Below are 20,282 nucleotides of genomic sequence, written 5' to 3'. Positions count from 1 at the left end.
GAGAAACACCCCCAAAACATAACATTTCCACTTCCATGCTTGACAGTGGGGACGGTGTTCTTTGGGTCATAGGCAGCATTTCTCTTCCTCCAAACACGGCGAGTTGAGTTCATGCCAAAGAGCTCAATTTTTGTCTCATCTGACCACAGCACCTTCTCCCAATCACTCTCGGCATCATCCAGGTGTTCACTGGCAAACTTCAGACGGGCCGTCACATGTGCCTTCCGGAGCAGGGGGACCTTGCGGGCACTGCAGGATTGCAATCCGTTATGTCGTAATGTGTTACCAATGGTTTTCGTGGTGACAGTGGTCCCAGCTGCCTTGAGATCATTGACAAGTTCCCCCCTTGTAGTTGTAGGCTGATTTCTAACCTTCCTCATGATCAAGGATACCCCACGAGGTGAGATTTTGCGTGGAGCCCCAGATCTTTGTCGATTGACAGTCATTTTGTACTTCTTCCATTTTCTTACTATGGCACCAACAGTTGTCTCCTTCTCGCCCAGCGTCTTACTGATGGTTTTGTAGCCCATTCCAGCCTTGTGCAGGTGTATGATCTTGTCCCTGACATCCTTAGACAGCTCCTTGCTCTTGGCCATTTTGTAGAGGTTAGAGTCTGACTGATTCACTGAGTCTGTGGACAGGTGTCTTTCATACAGGTGACCATTGCCGACAGCTGTCTGTCATGCAGGTAACGAGTTGATTTGGAGCATCTACCTGGTCTGTAGGGGCCAGATCTCTTACTGGTTGGTGGGGGATCAAATACTTATTTCCCTCTGCAGAATGCAAATAAATTCATATACTTTCCACAATGTGATTTTCCGGATTTAATTTGTGATGTGCTATCTCTCACTGTTACCAATAACCTACCCTTCAATTATGGGCTGCTCATGTCTTTGTCAGTGGGCAAACTTACAAAATCAGCAAGGGATCAAATACTTATTTCCCCCACTGTAGTTTTGATTTGGGTACTTTGGAAAAAAATCCTAGTGATTTTACTAGACCCATATTTTCATAATAATGATTGTGCCTATCTGCTAATGCCATAATAATTGGTTAAACTTTTAATCGTATTCTTGATGTGCAGTTCAAATTTGGAAGGTACAGTTAATATAACAGAATTTCTGAGTATATCACAGAGTCTGAACTCAATATTGGGAAATTTAGAAAATGGAGTTCACTGGTGAGTGCTTGAGATTCTCAACTAACAGATCAGTTTGATTGAAGAACACATGGTGCTTTGATAGTTGCCAGCTGTGAGAGTTTATGGAATGTACAACGCTTAGGATATTCAGCTGGGTCTGGTATTATAAGAATTTTGAGAGGAGAGAGTTGCCGTTCTGTCACTGATATTGGGAAGGACATTATGTAATAACATGCTTTTGCCAAAGGTGATTTTTACTGGATGCATACAGATAAGTCATGAGGCAAGTCATGTGAACTATCCTTGTAAATTCATGAATGTACTACCTTTTAGAAAATGATTACAGACATATAAATACCTGTTCATGAGTGTGAGTAAGGTGTATTGTGGGATACCTCTCCTCTCTGGTATGATACACTATGGAATATAATGCTCTCTCGTTGGATATGAGGCAGTCTCTGGTGTGCAAAAATACCCTATAGTATCAGGCTCTCCTTGGCATGGTAAACCTCATTGTAGAGTGCCGCACCTGTTGTGGTAAGAGTGTTTTCTTGACTTTCCAGCCCTGATCTATGACTTGAAGGTTCCACGGTGGGACTTCCAGACAGGCCGGCAACTGCGCACTTCCCCCTTATATGACCGATTAGATGCCCAAGGAGCTCGTTGGATGGAGAAACATGGTTTTGAGAGAGCCAAATTCTTTGTTCCACCCGGAAAAGGTAAGAGGTCATATTTGCTTTTGTTTTATATACCATATATCCAGCAATCCTACTGTTAAGAAATTGTTTCTCAACTCAAGACTGCCCATTTGAGGAAGAAATCTTTCCTTCAATTATTTGGTCTAAAATCTGAGAAAGGTTTAGTACTTCTGTTAAAAGAGAGTTATTGCTCAGCTGAAAAAGCACCAGAGATCAGGAAATGTCCCTTGTATTGTGGAATTGCTATAGAAGATCTTACTTCAAGGACCATGTTGTATCTTATTTGACCTGTTGAGTTTTATTTCTGTTTTGGCCCTTAGATCTTTTGGCTTTGGATCAGAGTAAAACATTCTACAAACCTGATTGGTTTGACATAGTAGGATCAGAAGTCAAGTGTTGTAAGGAAGCTGTGTGCGTCATAGACATGTCCTCATTCACCAAGTTTGAAATCAGTGTAAGTATTTAGAGGAAAATCACCAGGTTACTTGTTTCTATATAGAACTTGCTTTCTTTGGTTTTGTCTGTCTTTTCTTTTTCTGTGACTTCCGATTCTAATTTGTTGAATTCACTTGTACAACATCCTTTTTGCTCCCTCTCTATTACTAAGAGTGAAAATGGTGAAATTAATTCATCATTCTTCCAGTTTGACATTGTTATATATTTAGGGCAGATGAGATACAATTGGTGTTAATACAGCATAAGTATCTGAGCCCTCATGCTCACTCTGCAATGAGTCTCACAGATATAATTTTTAATATGTTTGTAGCATTAGACAACCATATCTAATGGCTTTCCTTTTCTTATTAGAAAAATGGGGATTCGGAGTGCAATTTTCCACTTCTTCCCCCTAATAACACATCTCTTGTTACTGGGATACTACTTAAATTAGTCTTCCCGCTTTCATGTGCCTACCAGTAGAACTGTATAATGTAGCTAAGGAGGGTATGACTGAACTAAACTGTCATTAGTGAATTTATGGAGTGATTTTCAAACCAGCTGGAAACATACCATGCTAGTGGTTCTCAAACCTGGTCCTGGAGGCACCCCAGCCAGTCAGGTTTTCAGGATACCCACAATAAATATTCATGAGAGAGATTTGTATGCACTGCTTCCATTGCATGCAAATCTATCTCATGAATATTTATTGTGGATATACTGAAAACCTGACTAGCTGGGGTGCCTCCAGGACCAGGTTTAGGAACCACTGTACCATATAATGCATTTAGCGTGGTGCCACTTTAAATATCACACGCCTATAAATTAAAATGGAAACAGACTGAATACTGCCCATAAAGACAGCACTTTCTGCAGCAAACAGGAAGGAATGCAATAAAGCATCAGGTAAAATTGAACATTCCATTTCGTAGCTTCCCACTATTCCATAACCTGTGGGTTAGTTGTGTTCAGCAGGTAGAAATAGAGAACTGAAATCTGAACTGAGACACATCTCTCTTGGTATCCATTCCAGCTCCTCCTCAGTATTTTCTGTCTCCAGCAGCCTCTGGTTCTGAGTGATTTGCGTCTGGTCCAGTTGGTCAGCTGGTTCCCATTTGAGCTTTGCTGATGGCTTGAGTCTGCAGAGTCATATCTGAAGATCTTCAAATCCCTGCTTGTGGTACCCATAAATTTTCTATTTCCTTCCCTTCACCTCTCCCATTTTCTGTGGAGCTCTCCTTTTCTAGCACAATCTATTACATTTCTTTGAAGGGGTGAACAAACGTGGATAAAGGTGAGCCGGTTGATATTGTGTCTGGATTTTCAGAAGGCATTTGACAAAGTACCTCATGAAAGACTCCAGAGGAAATTGGAAAGTCACGGGATAGGAAATAGTGTTCTATTGTGGATTAATAAAAACTGGTTAAAAGATAGAAAACAGAGAGTAGGATTAAATAGCCAGTATTCTCAATGGAGAAGGGTTGGTAGTGGGGTTCCGCAGGGGTCTGTGCTGGAACTGCTGCTTTTTAACATATTTATAAATGATCTAGATATGGGAATAACTAGTGAGGTAATTACATTTGCTGATGGCATAACGTTATTCAAAGTTGGTCAGTAGCAAGAAGATTGTGAAAAATTGCAAGATGATCTTACGAGACTGGGCATCCAAATGGCAGATGATGTTTGATGTGGACAAGTGCAAAGCGAAACATGTGGGAAAGAGGAACCCAAACTATAGCTGGGTGATGTAAGGTTCCATATTAGGATTCACTGACCAGGAAAAGGATCTAGGAGTCATCGTTGATAATATGTTGAAACCCTCTGCTCAGTGTGCTGCGACGGCAAAGAAAGCAAATAGAATGTTAGGTATTAGGAAAGTAATGGAAAACAAAAATGAGGACATTATAATTCCTTTGTATCGCTCCATGGTGTGACCGCACCTTGAATTCTGTGTGCAATTCTGGTCACCGCATCTCAAAAAAAGATATAGAGGCGTATTTTCAAACACTTAGACTTACAAAGTCGCATAGTAACCTGTGGAACTTTGTAAGTCTAAGTGCTTTGAAAATGAGCCCCCTAGTGGAATTAGAAAGGTACAGAGAAGGGCGACGAAAATGATAAAGGGGATGGGATGACTTCCCTATTGTACATTCCTTCCTATACTAGGCCTGTAATATGGTTCTGCTGGCCCCCAGGGGCAAGGGACACACTATGAGGAAAGGCTGAAACAGCTAGGGCTCTTCAGCTTGGAGAAAAGACAGCTGAGGGGAGATATGATAGAGGTCTATAAAATAATGTGTGGAGTGGCATGGGTAGACTTGAATTGCTTGTTTACTCTTTCCAAAAATACTAGGATATGCAGTGAAGCTGCAAAGTAGTTAATTTAAAACGAATCAGGGAAAATATTTCTTCACTCAGTGTGTAATTAAACTCTGGAATTTGTTGCCAGAGGTTGTGGTAAAAGCAGTTAGCTTAGTGGAGTTTTTAAAAGTTTGGATATCTTCCTAAAAGAAAAGTCTATAAGCCATTATCATATACAAAATCATATATGGCGTAGTCCCAGAATACATGACAGACCTCATAGACTTACCAATAAGAAACAGTCAGATCATCAAGATCCTACCTAAACCTACACTACCCAAATTGCAAAGGACTGAAATACAAAACAACTTATGCAGCTGGCTTCTCTTACATAAGCGCACAACTATGGAATGGGCTCCCAAAAGCTGTGAAAACAATCCACGACCACTTGAACTTCAGGAAATCACTAAAAACCAACCTCGTCAAAAAGGCCTACCCCAACGACCCCACATAGCCCTCTTCACCTACCAACACAGCATGACTGTGATCGCACAGGACAACACGCAATCTTCATCCTTTTCGACCCTCCACTTATACATCATACGGTCACTATACAACTTTGTATTTGTTATCCACCGACTGGGCAAACGCCTTTGATGGTACTATGTAAGCCACATTGAGCCTGCACATAGGTGGGAAAATGTGGGGTACAGATGCAATAAATAAATAAAATTATTAAAATGGACTTGGGGAAAAGCCAGTGCTTATTTCTAGAATAAGCAGCATGAAATGTATTGTACTGCTTTGGGATCTTGCCTGGTACTTGTGACCTGGGTTGGCCACTGTTGGAAACAGGATACTGGGCTTGATGGACCTCCGGTCTGTCCCAGTATGGCAACACCTGACTTATATACTTATGATATATCGCCTTTCTGTGGCACAACCAAAGTGGTTTACATATTTTATATGTAGGTATTTTCTCTGTCCCGAGTGGGCTCACAATCTTATTTGTTCTTGGGACAATTGAGGTTTAAGTGATTTGCCCAGGGTCACAAGGAGCTGCAGTGGGAATTTAACCTGGTTCTACCAGACAATGCAGATTAAATCAGATCCACAAAAATTTGGATCTGTGGCATACAGTTAAATTGAATACATGATCACGTTGAACGAGGGAAAAGTCCTCAGAAACCATCAAAGCTAGACTCTGAAAGGTCTATGCTGAACCCGTTCCAAAATCATTCACAGGTCATTAAAAAGCTCCTATAAATGATTCCAATGTGTGTCAAAATTAATATTTAAGTGCTTATATTAATTTTAATTTATACCTTTCTGTGTTTTTCACTAAACATTTTTTATGTGAATTTCACTCAAACACAAAATGCTGCCAAATCTGATAATTTATCAGCGGAGCAGTTATCTTAAGGCAAACTTGACAAGAGACCACCATTTCACCAATTTATGGCTTCCTTAGGAGTTAAAATGGTTCAAATGCTTAACTTCAAAAGACAGCTCTTTATCACTGCAAAAACAACAGATTGAATTAATCTCAATATTATGTCCTGCAACTGCTTACAAAACAGTCTAACTTATTTGTTGAGTCTGCTTACAGAAACACTTAAAATGCAAATATTCTTACCTTAATTCACATATAAATTTTCAAAACAATTAGAGTACTGATACACAGAATCTGCTACCAGAAACACTCACACTACAGCTTCAAAATGGTGCTTGTCCTTGTGCAGATGCTCTTTAGTGGGTTCAATTTAAGTTTCTTGTACCTGGGTTATGTGGAGGGTTAAGTGACTTGCCCAATATCATAAGGAACTGCAGTGGGAATTGTAACCCAGTTCGCAAGGTTATCAGCCCACTGCATTAACCATTACCCATTCTTGCAGCGTCTACTAATTACTTTTACAAGTAGGCTATCATCTTCTTTTTCTAAATTGGGATATTTGAGTCTTTGACATTCAGGGACAAGCACATAATAGAAGACATTCACTATACCCAAAAGGAAAACAGTCGTATGGCATCCAACTACAGTATCCCAGGGTAGATTCTAACAAACATGACCCTTCAGTACAGTACACATTGCTCAATACAGCTCATGCAAACTATGACAAAATATTAAACCATAACAAGCTGTTTTCAGCATAAACCTCTTATAGTAGTCAGTGGAGCCACTCTCCACCCCCAGATTAGACCACCTAGGCTATGTATTTTCATTCTGTCCCCACCAACTTAGGGTGACTGCTCCTCAGTTATCAGCCCTCCTGCTCTTGACCCCTCCTTGTGAGGTTCCCTTGGTAACAGATTGCAGTTTCCGTATACGTGTCACAAACTCCTGGCACCTTTTCTGAGGAACACAATGCTTTACTATCAGGATTCAGCAGGATATGCAAATTAACCACCTCTTAGACAAATTACAGTTCCCTTAGCATTCCTTACGTAAGTAGGGAATTTTTTCAGGAAACAGTTTCTCAAATCACTCATCAGCTGAGCCCACTTAATATGGGACCTGGGTCTCGTTTTAGAACAGCCTCCTTCCCTGGAAGGACTTTCAACTCTCACTTTAACTTTACAGTCCTGTCCTCCATCCTACGGCTGTTAGTCCAGTTCTTATTTCAATTCCTCCAATGTTTCTTCCCATTAAAGTTCCAGATCAGTATTATCCTCCTTATCACAATAGCAAGGTAAGTACCACCTTCTCATTATCCCAATAGCAAGGTAATTACCTTCTTCTGTTTTATAGGGATCCTTCGCCTTCGGGAACCAGGCCCCGGGGTTTCCAGCCTGACTTGATCCGCCCTTTTGCTAAGGCATCCTTCCTTCCTTCTCATGCTCCTTGGAGGTCTCTTCATCTTCCTCCCCTGAAAGGTGCTCTTTATAGGGATGCTAATAGCTCACCACACCCCTTCTGGGCCCCTCCTGGTTCCAGAAGGGTCCAGTACCTTCGGGGTGCTTCCTTCTTAAAGGGGATCCACTACTATGGGTCCTCCCCAGCCCTATGTGCCTGGCCTTTGCTGGAGCTCCCTCTAGTGACCCCTTCAAGTCATTACACTGGTGTCCCCATTGGAGCTCCTCTAGTGACCAGTGTGACCAGTTCCTGGGATTTACAGGCTTTCACCATAAGAGGCGTCCTCTGGTGGCCTCCTCAAGGGTAGGGCATGTCCTGTGTTTACCACAATGTTATTCAGCATTCACTTGCACTCACTTATTCTTCAGCATTCACACTCCCTTACTTCTAATACACTCTACAATCTCTGGAATCCATATGAGTCTATCCAAGATACAATCTAAATTTCCTTCGTGGTTCCTAAAGGTGAAATCCAGTCTTACTCGTATTCCCAATAGCAGTCATGGCCTAGTGTCTATTTTGCAAAAATGTTTTGTATACAGTATGAGAACAGTCTCAGACAGATTTTATAGCATACAGTCAGAAAAACAAATTTCTAATCTTCCAGACTCGATAGATCCAAGTCCATCTATACCACATCAGGCTGTGACCATAGCTGCTCTGGTGTGCTCATTAATGTAAACCTTGAGTTTTGGGGGATTCAGAAACAGCAGGCCATAACTTGCACCTGTTTGCTTCAGTTGGGGCCTGAATGTTAGAAATGCCTTATGACATCTGACTGTATTAGAGTGTAAACCTTGGGATTATTACAATCATATCACCTTGACCCTTTAGTGGAGCTTTGGTTCAAGCTCTCTGGAATAGTCTCCCTATACTGCACATCTTCATTTAGAGCCTTCCATGAAGAAATTCAAAATATTGCTTAAGACTTGGCAGTTTTGCAAAGCCTACCCTGACGTGAGTTAAATGCATGGTTCAGGTTGGAACCATATTTTCTTTCTGTTCTTCTTACCTTGTGTATTCTGTTTATCAGAATCTTTTGGTAATTTATTTTTGTGATATGCTGTCCTCCTTCTGTCATTTCTGTTGGGTTGGTTGTCATTTGTTTCAGTTTTTGATTATCATTTGTATCCTACTACAATGTATTTCAAATATATGGGTGACAAGTATCTGAATAAATAAATGAGATGTACAGATCCCAAGCCTTTAATACATAGGATGGCAGACTATACACTCATTCTGCACTTAGACTAGCTTGCTATATACACTGTAACTTAGATCAGTTACTTATCTCTTGCTTAACTATACAAAGAACTTGCCTTTAGTTTAACTAACCATCAAGTTATCCCAACTGACTGTACTATGCATCTTGTTCCCATCATGTATCTGCTCTTAGTAAGCCGTATTGTAGAAAATCTTTAGCATCATATCTATGTTAGTTAAATGTTCTAATGCATGCTTATTAGTTGTATCATTAGTATTATACACAACAGCACTGGAATTGAAATACCAGAAATATAATACAATGTTAGCATATTTTTGATACTATTTCACAGTAGTTCTATTATTAGTTTTCTTTTTTTTCCACTTTAAATTTTTATTATAATAATTTGGTAACAGTCAACTTTCATAACGAGCACATCCTGCTCACTTGAGCCCACACAGGGGCTAACAATTTCTAGACTAATACAGCACACACAAACTTATCATCTAGTTGAACTCCTCTACATTATTTGTTATAAAATTAGTCCCTTAAACAGCTTCCACACCCCAAATAGACTGTATGCCAATAATATGCGCCACCCCCCCCCCTAACCCTCCAACCTCTTCCAACCCCTTCATAACTTGAGAATGCCCCTTGGTTCTTTGAGGCACGCTCTCTCACCCCCTCCCCCCCTTGGCCCTCCCCCTCCAAGCCCATCAACATCCTCTAATTCTCCACCATCCTAAATGCGTAGTAATCGCTGTTGAATTCGAGCCCACCCACCCTTATGTCGCAGAACCCCCTCCCTGCGATAAGCCGTAAGGCGCTCCATTTGTATTAACTGACGCAATTTGCATTTCCAATCACCCAATGTCGGGGGGGTCTACCTTCTTCCAATGCTGTGCTATAAGGCACTTGGCTGCTGCCAACCCCCATCGCAGCCATTTGCTCTCCCCCCAAGAATCCCGCTCGTTATGCAAACCCAAGAGGCATACCACAGGACTACATACCAATGACGATTCAGTCAATATTACTAACTAGTAAAAGAGGCCCGTTTCTGAGCAAATGAAACGGGCGCTAGCAAGGCTTTCATCGCCAACACCTTCCCTCCCTCCCTGGCCAACCCCTTGGTTGTTCTGCCATTGCTCCGCCCCCAACGTCATGACGTTTGACGCGAGGGCGGGGCCCAGAGCGATTTCCCACCCCCCGCCTCCCTCCCTGCCTGCCAACCCCTTAGTTGTTCTGCCATAGCTCCGCCCTCGAGGGCGGGGCCCGGAACGATTTTGGTGGCTTCACCACCACGAACCTTCGAACCTTTTTGAAGGAAGTCAGGGCTTGGCTTCACTGACGTCAGTGTCCTCAGAACGTTGAGGGTGAGTTTTATTATGGTAGATGCTTTCATAATGGCCTGCCAGAAGGGAGCCACTCTTGGGCAGGTCCACCATATATGTAGAATAGAACCCAGCTGTGATTTACACCTCCAGCATATGTCTGATGTACCAGGGTACATCCGCTTCAATCTCTCAGGTCTGTAGTACCACCTGAATAGGACTTTATATGCATTTTCCTGTACCAAAACACATACCGAAGCTTTCTGAACCTCCCCTCAAATAACTTACCACTCCTGATCAGAAAAACAGCAATTTAAATCTTCCTCCCAGGCCCCCTGAAAACCAAATGGTCTGAGATCCCCTAAAAAATTTATATATCACTGATATTGGTCTGGGCACCCTCCTCAACAAAAGCCACAGATTTTCCAAACTTTCCATCTCCTGAGGGTTCTCCCCCCTCCAACCCAATGTCCCCACAAAATGTTGAATCTGTATATAGGAAAAAATGTCTCCCCCCCCCCCCCCCCGGGCAGGCCATATATGGAGCACAGTGTATCAAAACTCTTCAAAAGCTCTATCAAAAAAATGTCTCCCTCCCCCCTGCAGCACAGCTCGGAAATTCAAGATACCCACTTGTTCCCACTGTGCAAATATAACATTTTCTCTCCCTGCCCCAAATTTTGGCTCCCATCGCAAAGGCGCCAGTGTCAATACCCTATCAGTCTGTCTCCATGTCCTCCGTACTTCTCCCCACAATGCCACCAAATGCCTCCCATATGGATTTTGTATCCCAGCTGTATCAATTTATTGTTTTCAAGATTACCTCATTTATTGTATTTATGTTTATTCTTGGTTATTTTACTATTGTTATGCTGTTAACACAAAATTATATATTTTATGTTAAAATGTACATGCTGAACACCGCTTTGGGTGAGTCTCTTCATAAAGACGGTTGTTAAATCCCAATAAAACAAACGTGCATCCAATGGCAGGGCCCTCCGGTAAGATCACCTCTTGGTGCATGTGCAGATCTGATTTAACATAATATACATACTGTTAAAAGAGTAGCATTTCAAAAACAAAGATCACTTACTATGGTCATTTTAGTCTTATCATAAAAGAATATCATTGTTCCATAAGCCACAGAGTGAACACAATCCACTAGTTCTCCCTAGCCTTGCATCAGAATTAAGTGTAATGTTGAGTATTGTGTGATGAGGTAGAGTGGAGTGGACACCTGAAAGCACAGCTCTGGGTCCATAACTTCAATATGTAAGAATTCTGTATGATGTGGATGACTAAACTAAAATACATCCACAGCAAAGAATCCCTAAGCAGATCAGAAAGAAAACTGTGAGTTTTAAAATTGCAGTACATGAAATGTTGGTAAAGACACAGAGACAGCCCAGAGAATGGAAGAACAAGCCAGAAACTGAGAAAATTGCCAAAACCTAGCTGTTTTTCATATTGCAGGAAAAATCACTTGCTGAGCTTTTTTAAAAATATTTGTTTACTATATAAGTGCCTTTTTTGCACTCAGTTTATGTTTATAAAAAAATACCCCTTTTGAGCCCAGCGAGTTAGAAGCCAATGAAACCAGACTAGTAAGTGGAAGTACAGAGTGGAATTGGTTCTTAATCATACTAGCATTTATTTCTGATGAAGTTAGCAGCTGGTTCTGCACTAGATTTATCTTCCTTAAGTGTTCTTTCTAACCTACACTTCTGTTGGATTTTTCTACCATTCCTTCCCCAGTCTACAGGTGATCAGGCATTAGAGGTTCTGCAGTATCTGTTCTCCAATGACTTGGATGTGCCAGTTGGGCACATTGTTCACACGGGCATGCTGAATGAGCGAGGAGGTTACGAAAATGACTGCAGTGTGGCACGGCTAAACAAGCGCAGGTAAATCTATGCACTCTCAATCCCCTGTTCCAAATTGTATTCAAGCACCAAGAACCTCCCAACACAATTTATGGCATAGTGTCACTTTCCTTAGCGCAGGCAGCAGATGAATCCATCAACTGGTGGGTTGTATCCATCTAGAGATCACTGTCTTAAGTGAGTGGTATTGGATGACCAGCCCCTCTGTAAGCTAGTATATCTCTATTTCCAGCAGGTGGTGGACATCTCCTTTCCAGCTCCTGGATTCTTCTGCTTTGGGACTCCTCCTGGGCTACTTTTGGCTAGCCAGTTGAGAGTGGGGGCGATTGGTTCTTGTGCCATCCTTGGGGGCATACTTCTTTGGGGTCCCTGCCTCACCCCGTGTCCCCTTTTGCCTCCCTGCCTGGCCTGATTGCTGTATCCTTCCTCACCATTAAAAAAAACAAAAACAGAGAAACAGCTTCAGAGCTTGTGCTGCAGCCTTGGCTGTTAAAAAAAAAAAAAAAAAAAAGATTCAGGCTGCAGGGAGCAGGAACACAGACTCACTGGTGATTTTCTCAGCAGTTCTGTCAGTTTTTTTTCGTCTGGGAGGTTGTTGGTCTATTTGGGCTGCACTGGGTGAGTGAACTCATTTCTTTTATTTCCCTCGAGGTGCACGTCGGTATGGTAGCTGAAGCAGTTAAATGCTGCTCCCGTTGTGGTAAAAAGAGATCCGCAGCGGGTCTTTGTTTAGCAGGCTGCTCTAAAACTTTAATAATCAAAAATTCTTAAATTGCCCGGAGTGCAATAATATATCTCAAAAACACAAAAATCACTCCTTTTATACAATCTGTAGATGAGTGCAAGACCCTGAACTATAACAACAAATATGTATAAATAAAATAGCCTCAATAGCCCAGGGAACCTATAATTAGGACTCCACTGAATTGGCCAACATCATGGGCTCCTCCTGCCTTCCGAAAAAACTCACAGATAACAAAAAAACTCCCTGACTCAGGGAGGAGAAAAAGGTTCTGTGAATAAAAAACGGAAAGCGGGGTATTTTCAGCTATTAAAGAACAGTCAAATCTATGCACCCCACTACAGAGAGTACTTAATGGATATAAAGAACTTGTAGATTCCCTTCATTGACCTCTTAATAATATGAACTGGAAAAATTCCAAAATAAAGCACAATTACATTGTTTACTATTCAACACGGATCAGCCACAACATTCAAAAAATCAATCACTTAGCTTGAAGCGCTGGTTTTTGCCTCTTCTGAAGTCAGAGCGACCTGATTCTCAAATGTCGACAGTGAAAAAATTTCTCCTAGCTGATACGTTGCTTCCAGTCAAATATTTGCTCCGGTCATGAAGCTAAGTGATTGATTTTTTTGAATGTTGTGGCTGATCCGTGTTGAATAGTAAACAATGTAATTGTGCTTTATTTTTGGCGGAAAAAAGGCACGCACCTCAAGCAAGAATCCATAACCTACATGACGAGAGGCCAAATCGACCCTGTACTATTCTGGCAAGAGATCTACAATAATGAATGGACAGCACAAACAGATTCCAAACACTTTCTACGAAACTGGGACGACAGATGTAAGAACACACTAGACAAAATTGCACCATTACAAAAAAGGACAACAAGAAGAAAAAACTCAATACCTTGGTTCAACAAAGAACTGAAACTACTAAAAACACAGGTTAGGAGACTTGAACGAGCATGGAAGAAAATGAAAGATGAACAGACACTTAATGCATGGAAACAACTACAAAGAAAATACAAATACTTGATAAGACAAACTAAAAAAGCATACTACAAAACCAAAATAGGACCTGACTATAAAGATGCACACAAACTCTACCAACTAGTGAACAAACTAATAGACATCACACCAGTCACCACAACCAGCACAGACACCCCATTGGCAGATAACCTTGCCAAATACTTCAATGAGAAAATTATAAAACTACGATCCACGCTACCACTTAATACTACTGATCATGAAAAATTTATGGACTGCCTAGACCCAAATCCTGATGAATATCCAGCAGATCGAATCTGGATTAACTTCGACCTACTAACCGAAGAAACCATCACTCAAGCAATTAACAAATTCTCCAAAACCCACTCCAAATTGGATATATGCCCCAGCAATCTAATAAGATCCGCCCCCAAACGCTTCATAACAGATCTCACATCACACCTGAATTACATGCTACAACACAGACTCTTCCCCAAGGACAAAGGAAACATATTACTTACACCTATACCCAAAGACTTAAAGAAAAAACTAAACGACACAACCAACTATCGACCAGTAGCATCAATCCCCCTTATTGTGAAACTAATGGAAAGTATGGTAACCAAACAACTTACCAACTACTTAAACAAGTTCACAATATTACATGAATCACAGTCAGGATTTCGATCTAACCATAGTACTGAAACAGTGCTAACCACGCTCATAACCAAATTCAAACAACTAATTGCAACCGGAAACAATGTGCTGCTCCTACAATTTGACATGTCCAGTGCGTTCGATATGGTCAGCCACCAAATACTCTCGAACATCCTAGATTACTTCGGGATCGGAGGAAACGTAGTAACATGGTTTGAAGGCTTCTTAACAGCAAGAACCTATCAAGTGATCTCAAAATCAAAAACGTCAACGCCATGTAAACCCGAATGTGGAGTACCACAAGGATCACCGCTCTCACCAACCCTTTTTAACTTAATGATGTCACCTTTAGCCAAATCACTATCCAACCAAGGACTCAACCCATACATCTATGCAGACGATGTCATGATATATATCCCGTTCAAACATGATCTAACCGAAATCACAAATGAAATCAAACACAGCTTCCAAATAATGAATTCATGGGCGGACGCATTCCAACTGAAACTAAATGCAGAAAAGACATAATGTCTCATCCTATCTTCACAATACAACACAAATATATACAATACCATAAACACCCCAGACTATACACTTCCGGTCTGTAACAGTCTAAAAATTCTGGGAGTCACAATCGACCGGAATCTCACACTTGAAGACCATGCGAAAAAATACAGCAAAGAAAATGTTCTACTCAATGTGGAAACTTAAAAGGATCAAACCATACTTCCCAAGGGAAATATTCCGCAGCCTGGTACAATCAATGGTGCTAAGCCACCTAGATTACTGTAATGCCATTTAAGCCGTATGCAAAGAACAAATCATTAAGAAACTTCAAACTGCTCAAAACACAGCAGCCAGACTCATATTTGGAAAAGCAAAATACGAAAGCGCCAAACCCCTAAGAGAAAAGCTACATTGGCTTCCATTAAAAGAACAAATTGCATTCAAAGTTTGCACCCTGGTCCACAAAATTATACATGGGGAAGCCCTGACCTATATGTCAGACCTTATAGACCTACCAGCAAGGAACGCAAAAAGATCAGCACGCACATTCCTCAACCTACACTACCCCAACTGCAAAGGACTAAAATACAAATCCACATACGCAACCAGTTTTTCCTACATCTGCACGCAATTATGGTATGGAACGCATTACCGAAGGCCATAAAAACAACGCAAGACCTAGCTATCTTCCGAAGGCTACTGAAAACTGAACTATTCAAGAAGGCATACCACAAACAACCATCCTAATTACTAAGTAATAAGACTGATCATGATCTAGACAGTACCGAACTCTTATCACTTGACCGATTAACCACATTGCTATTAATGAACAAGTACCATCAGTTTAATCTCATGTCGAAAATGATCTCTCTGTAATTGATGACCTAACATATGTTACAAACCAACCTACTACCATAACGTATTCTTATTTAAAATGTATGAACATACCTTAATGCAATACCCTTTAATCATTATGTCAAATAGTCCAAGCTATCACACACGAACCTATATGCAATATCATAATGTATTCTTCTTTACCATGTATGCATGCACCTTAATGTAATACCATTTGTAATTTTGTTAACCGGAAATGGCAATCGCCACTACGGCAAATGTAAGCCACATTGAGCCTGCAAATCGGTGGGAAAATGTGAGATACAAATGCTACAAATAAATAAATAAATATGCTGCAGTCTGCAATTTCACATCCATTTTTGCTCCTTCAAGGGAGCCGCTCTTTCTAGGTGAACTCTCAGTTTGTGGTCTGGCCACTCGGATAGCCATTGGCGCCTCGGCTTTAGTCCTGCTGCTTACTTCTTGGCTCTCAAGTAATTTGTGCTGTTGATTGTTGCCGTTGCAGCCTCTTGGGCCCTTTGCCCACTTGCTGCCATTTTGGCGGGTCCACATGGGCGGGGCCAGTTTTTGAAGGGCCTGGTGTTGCTAGTGTTTCCTCCTCTGGTAATGCCATTCGTGCCTCCATCAAGGACTTGACCAGGTGCAGTTTCCCATCCTTATAGAAGGCCAAGGCAAAGGGTGGCGCCACTTATAGCGGATGCCCAGCTCTTGCAGGCGTCTAGTAACTGGTTTCAGTTCTGCTCTCCGCTTCAGTGTGGCCATTGCTAGATCTTGATATATCTCCACTCCATATGAGTCCCACTGGAATTTACTACTCTGGTGGGCTGCTTTCATAACTTGTTCTTTCAATTTGTAGTCCTGGAAGCACGCCACTATGTCCTTAGGCAGGTTAGCACGTGGAGAGCCTGTAGCTCTATGGGCCCTCTCCAGCTGAATCTCGTGCGGTTCCACCACCATTCCATGCGCGGCCAGTAGATCACTTATGATCTTTTGGACCGTCTCTTCGCTGTTTTGATATGCTGGTGTGTCGAGTAGGCCTTGGAAGCGCAAATTCCACCGGTGACTTCGTTTTTCCAGGTCCTCCAATTTTTCGAGGACCTGTTGCTGGTTGGTCCGGACCTCACCTATCTGGTGGTCAATAGAGTCCAATGCTTCAGAATGGGTGTCTAACCGTGTCTCTGTCTCTTCCAGGCGGGACCCCATTTCTCGTAGCTCCCCTCTTAGGTCTGCTCCGAGTGCTGCCAGATCCCCTCTCACTGCTTTCAAATCATCCCTCATTTCTTGGAGCCACTCTTTCCAGTGCACGGAGCACTCCTCTCCGCTGTCCCCTTAGCCTGCCGCCAATGTCGGGGAATCCGCGCCTGTCTGCTGCTCTCCTCGCTCCAGTTGTCTCTGAACAGTGGTCTCCATTTTGTTTTTCCCTCGCAGTGTGCTCCCGCCTGAGAAGGCGAATCTCAACAGATCTCCCACTCCCTGCTTTGTTGACATCGGGCGATTATGATCCTCCACACCTGCACTATCTGCTGCTTGTCTGTTTGGTAGTTTTTGGCTTGTTAGTCGGGCACCTCGCTAATTCACTGCTCAGAGCTTCTCTTTCAAGCGGCCATTGCATCCGCTGATGTCACTTCCTATCCCTCTCTTATTTCTAATGTGTTGGCAGCTTTGGATATTGCAGATCCGGAACCTCAGTCTTCTTCCTCGGTCAATTTTAAGATGACCAGTACAAGGAAGCCTTCTAAGGCATTCCCAGTTCATGAGGCTATTCAAGAGCTGATCTCAGCTCAGTGGTCCGACCCTGAGGGGACTTTTAAAGTTGCCAAGGCAATGTCTTGCCTTTATCCGCTGGTAGCGGATCAAGCGGACAAGTATGTTCTCCCTACTGTGGATGGTTTGGTAACTGCAGGCACCAAAAAGACTACCCTTCCGGAAGAAGGTGGGGTAGTGCTCAAGGACATGAAGGACCGTCGCCTTGAGGCCTCTCTCAAACGTTCCTTTGAAGTTTCTGCTTTTGCTCTTCAGGTGTCAATTTGTAGCTCGTATTCAGCCAGGGCATGTCTTAGTTGGCTTCATCAGGCGCAGGAGCATGACCCGGAAGAGGGTCTGCGTTTGGAGTCTGTCTCTGCTCTTTTGGAATCAGGCTTAGCTTATTTAGCTGACTCCCTTTATGACCTGGTTCGTTCATCAGCTAAGCTTATGGCCCTAGCGGTTTCTTCTCACCGTTTGTTGTGGTTACGCAATTGGGTGGCGGATTTGACCTCGAAGCAGAGACTCACTCGACGTCCTTTCCAAGGCAAGCTTCTCTTTGGAGAAGATTTAGAAAAAATTGTCAAGGATTTAGGTGACTCTAAGGGTCAACGCCTGCCAGAGAACAAGGCTCGGTCGACTCCAAGAACAACTTCTTCTTCTTCTTCTTCTCGACCACGTTTCTGAGAGGCTCGGCGTATTGGCTTGGTCGGCCTGCTGCTAACTTCCAGCGAAACCGTTTTCAGCAGCGTTCTTTCTTTCGAAATGATAAATGTTCCACAGCCTCCTCCTCACACCCAGGTGCTTCAGGGCGTCCTATGCAATGATGGGCGAAGGTCCAGTTCCCGAGATTAGCGGTCGGCTGACCCTTTTTTACGAAGAGTGGGCCAACATTACCTCAGACCAATGGGTTTTGGATATTATCAGAGAAGGTTACAAACTAGAGTTTTCTTCTCCTGTAGGCAATGCCTTTTTGCAATCCCAATGTGTCTCCACCTCCAAACGGGTAGCAGTCGAAGCTACTATTCGTTCCCTCGTGGATCTCAGGGCAGTGGTTCCTGTCCCGCTTTCCGAAATCCGGACGGGTTGCTATTCCATTTATTTGGTGGTGCCTCGAAAAGGGGGTTCTTTTCGGCCCATTTTCGATCTCCGCAAGATAAATCAGTTCTTGAGGGTCCGGCATTTTCACATGGAAACCTTGCGGTCCGTGGTAACAGCAGTTCAGCCAGGAGAGTTCCTCACGGCTCTGGACCTCAAGGAGGCATTTCTTCATATCCCCATTTGGCAGCAACATCAGCGTTTCCTCCATTTTGCCATTTTAGGACATCATTTCCAGTTTTGGGCGTTCCCCTTTGGCCTTGCCACGGCTCCTTGGACATTCTCCAAAGTCATGGTGGTGGTAGCAGTGTTCCTGAGGAAGGAAGGGATCAGAGTTCATCCCTACCTCAATGACTGGTTGATTTGAGAGGACTCGGCTCTAGAGAGCCGCAAGCCTACTGACCGAGTCATTTGTCTGTTGCAGTCGTTGGGCTGGGTGATCAACTTACCCAAGAGTCATCTGATTCCGTCTCAGCAGTTAGACTACCTGGGAGTTTGCTTCAACACAGCGCTGGGATGTGTCTTCCTCCCAGAGGACCGTGTGCTCAAGCTCCATTCTCAGATTTCTGACCTTCTCCTGTTGTCCATTCTCCGGGCTTGGGACTATGTTCAGGTCCTGGGTTCCATGGCAGCGACCTTGGAAGTTGTTCCTTGGGCCAGAGCTCACATGAGGCCACTTCAGTCTTCGCTTCTGTGCAGGTGGTCTCCTGTCGCTTAGGTTTATCAGTGCCGACTCCCTTGGCTTCCCAGGGCGAGGCGCAGTTTGACATGGTGGCTTCACGGTCCCCACTTGCGGAAGGGTGTATCTCTGGCAGTTCCACAGTGGGTAGTAGTAGTCACAGATGCCAGCCTCTCGGGTTGGGGGGCTCTTTGTCTTCAACGTTATGCCCAGGGAACTTGGTCAGCGAGCGAGGCCAGTTGGCCGATCAATCGCCTGAAGCCCAGAGCAGTGTTCAACGCCCTCCTACAGTTTCAGACCTTGTTGGAGGGGAAGGAGGTCCGTGTATTTTCGGACAACACTACAGCACTGGCTTATATCAATTGTCAGGGCGGCACTCGGAGATCAGCCCTGGCGACAGAAGCAGATCGCCTCCTCCGGTAGGCGAAGCTCATCTGAAGTGCCTGTCGGCAGCTCACATTGCGGGTATCAGCAATGTGCAAGCAGATTTCCTCAGCCGACACACCCTGGATCCAGCGGAGTGGGAGTTGTCGGCGGAGGCATTTCAGTTGATCTGTCGGAAATGGGGAACTCCGATGATGGACCTCATGACGACCCAGAGGAACACCAAGGTATCCATTTTCTTCAGCAGAAGAAAGGAACCCAAGTCTGCAGGCCTAGACGCACTTCTTCGTGGCCAGAAAACGCTCTTCTGTATGTTTTCCCTCCAAGGCCCTTAATCGGACGGGTTCTCCTGAGGATTGCTCTGCACCCAGGCCGAGTCATTCTGGTGGCTCCAGATTGGCCTTGGTGTCCCTGGTATGCAGACCTGGTGCAGCTTCTGATGGAGTCGCCCTTTCGGCTCCCAGTCCTGCCTGACCTCCTTCATCAGGGGCCAGTTTACGGCCTGGCTATTGAAAGGTCACGTTTGAGGAAAAAGGGCTATTCTGATGTTGTCATAGCTACTCTATTGCAGGCTCGTAAACGGTCCACTTCGACAGCGTATGCCCATGTTTGGCATACTTTCGTGGCATGGTGTGAAGCCCACACGTGGTCTCCTTTTCAAGCTTCGGTTGCTGAGCTCTTAGCCTCTTTGCAAGAAGGTTTACAGAAAGGTTTGGCCTAAAACTCGCTTCGGGTTCAGGTGGCAGCCCTGGTGTGTTTTCAGGGAAGAGTGTCAGGGTCC

General features: G+C 43.4%; 1 protein-coding gene across 2 annotated transcripts in view; it reads left to right on the top strand.

Moving 5' to 3' along the window:
* PDPR (pyruvate dehydrogenase phosphatase regulatory subunit) overlaps nt 1-20,282 on the top strand; it is a 275,395-nt gene that overhangs the window by 167,729 nt on the left and 87,384 nt on the right. For both annotated transcript variants that reach the window (XM_030203621.1, XM_030203622.1), the window contains exons 11-13: nt 1,705-1,860; nt 2,160-2,293; nt 11,720-11,868. In XM_030203621.1, coding sequence (XP_030059481.1) covers nt 1,705-1,860; nt 2,160-2,293; nt 11,720-11,868 — 439 coding nt within the window. The remainder of the gene's footprint in view (nt 1-1,704; nt 1,861-2,159; nt 2,294-11,719; nt 11,869-20,282) is intronic.

Source organism: Microcaecilia unicolor, chromosome 5 (assembly GCF_901765095.1).
Source record: "Microcaecilia unicolor chromosome 5, aMicUni1.1, whole genome shotgun sequence".
NCBI lineage: Eukaryota > Metazoa > Chordata > Amphibia > Gymnophiona > Siphonopidae > Microcaecilia > Microcaecilia unicolor.
This window is presented reverse-complemented; position numbering and strand designations above follow the sequence as displayed.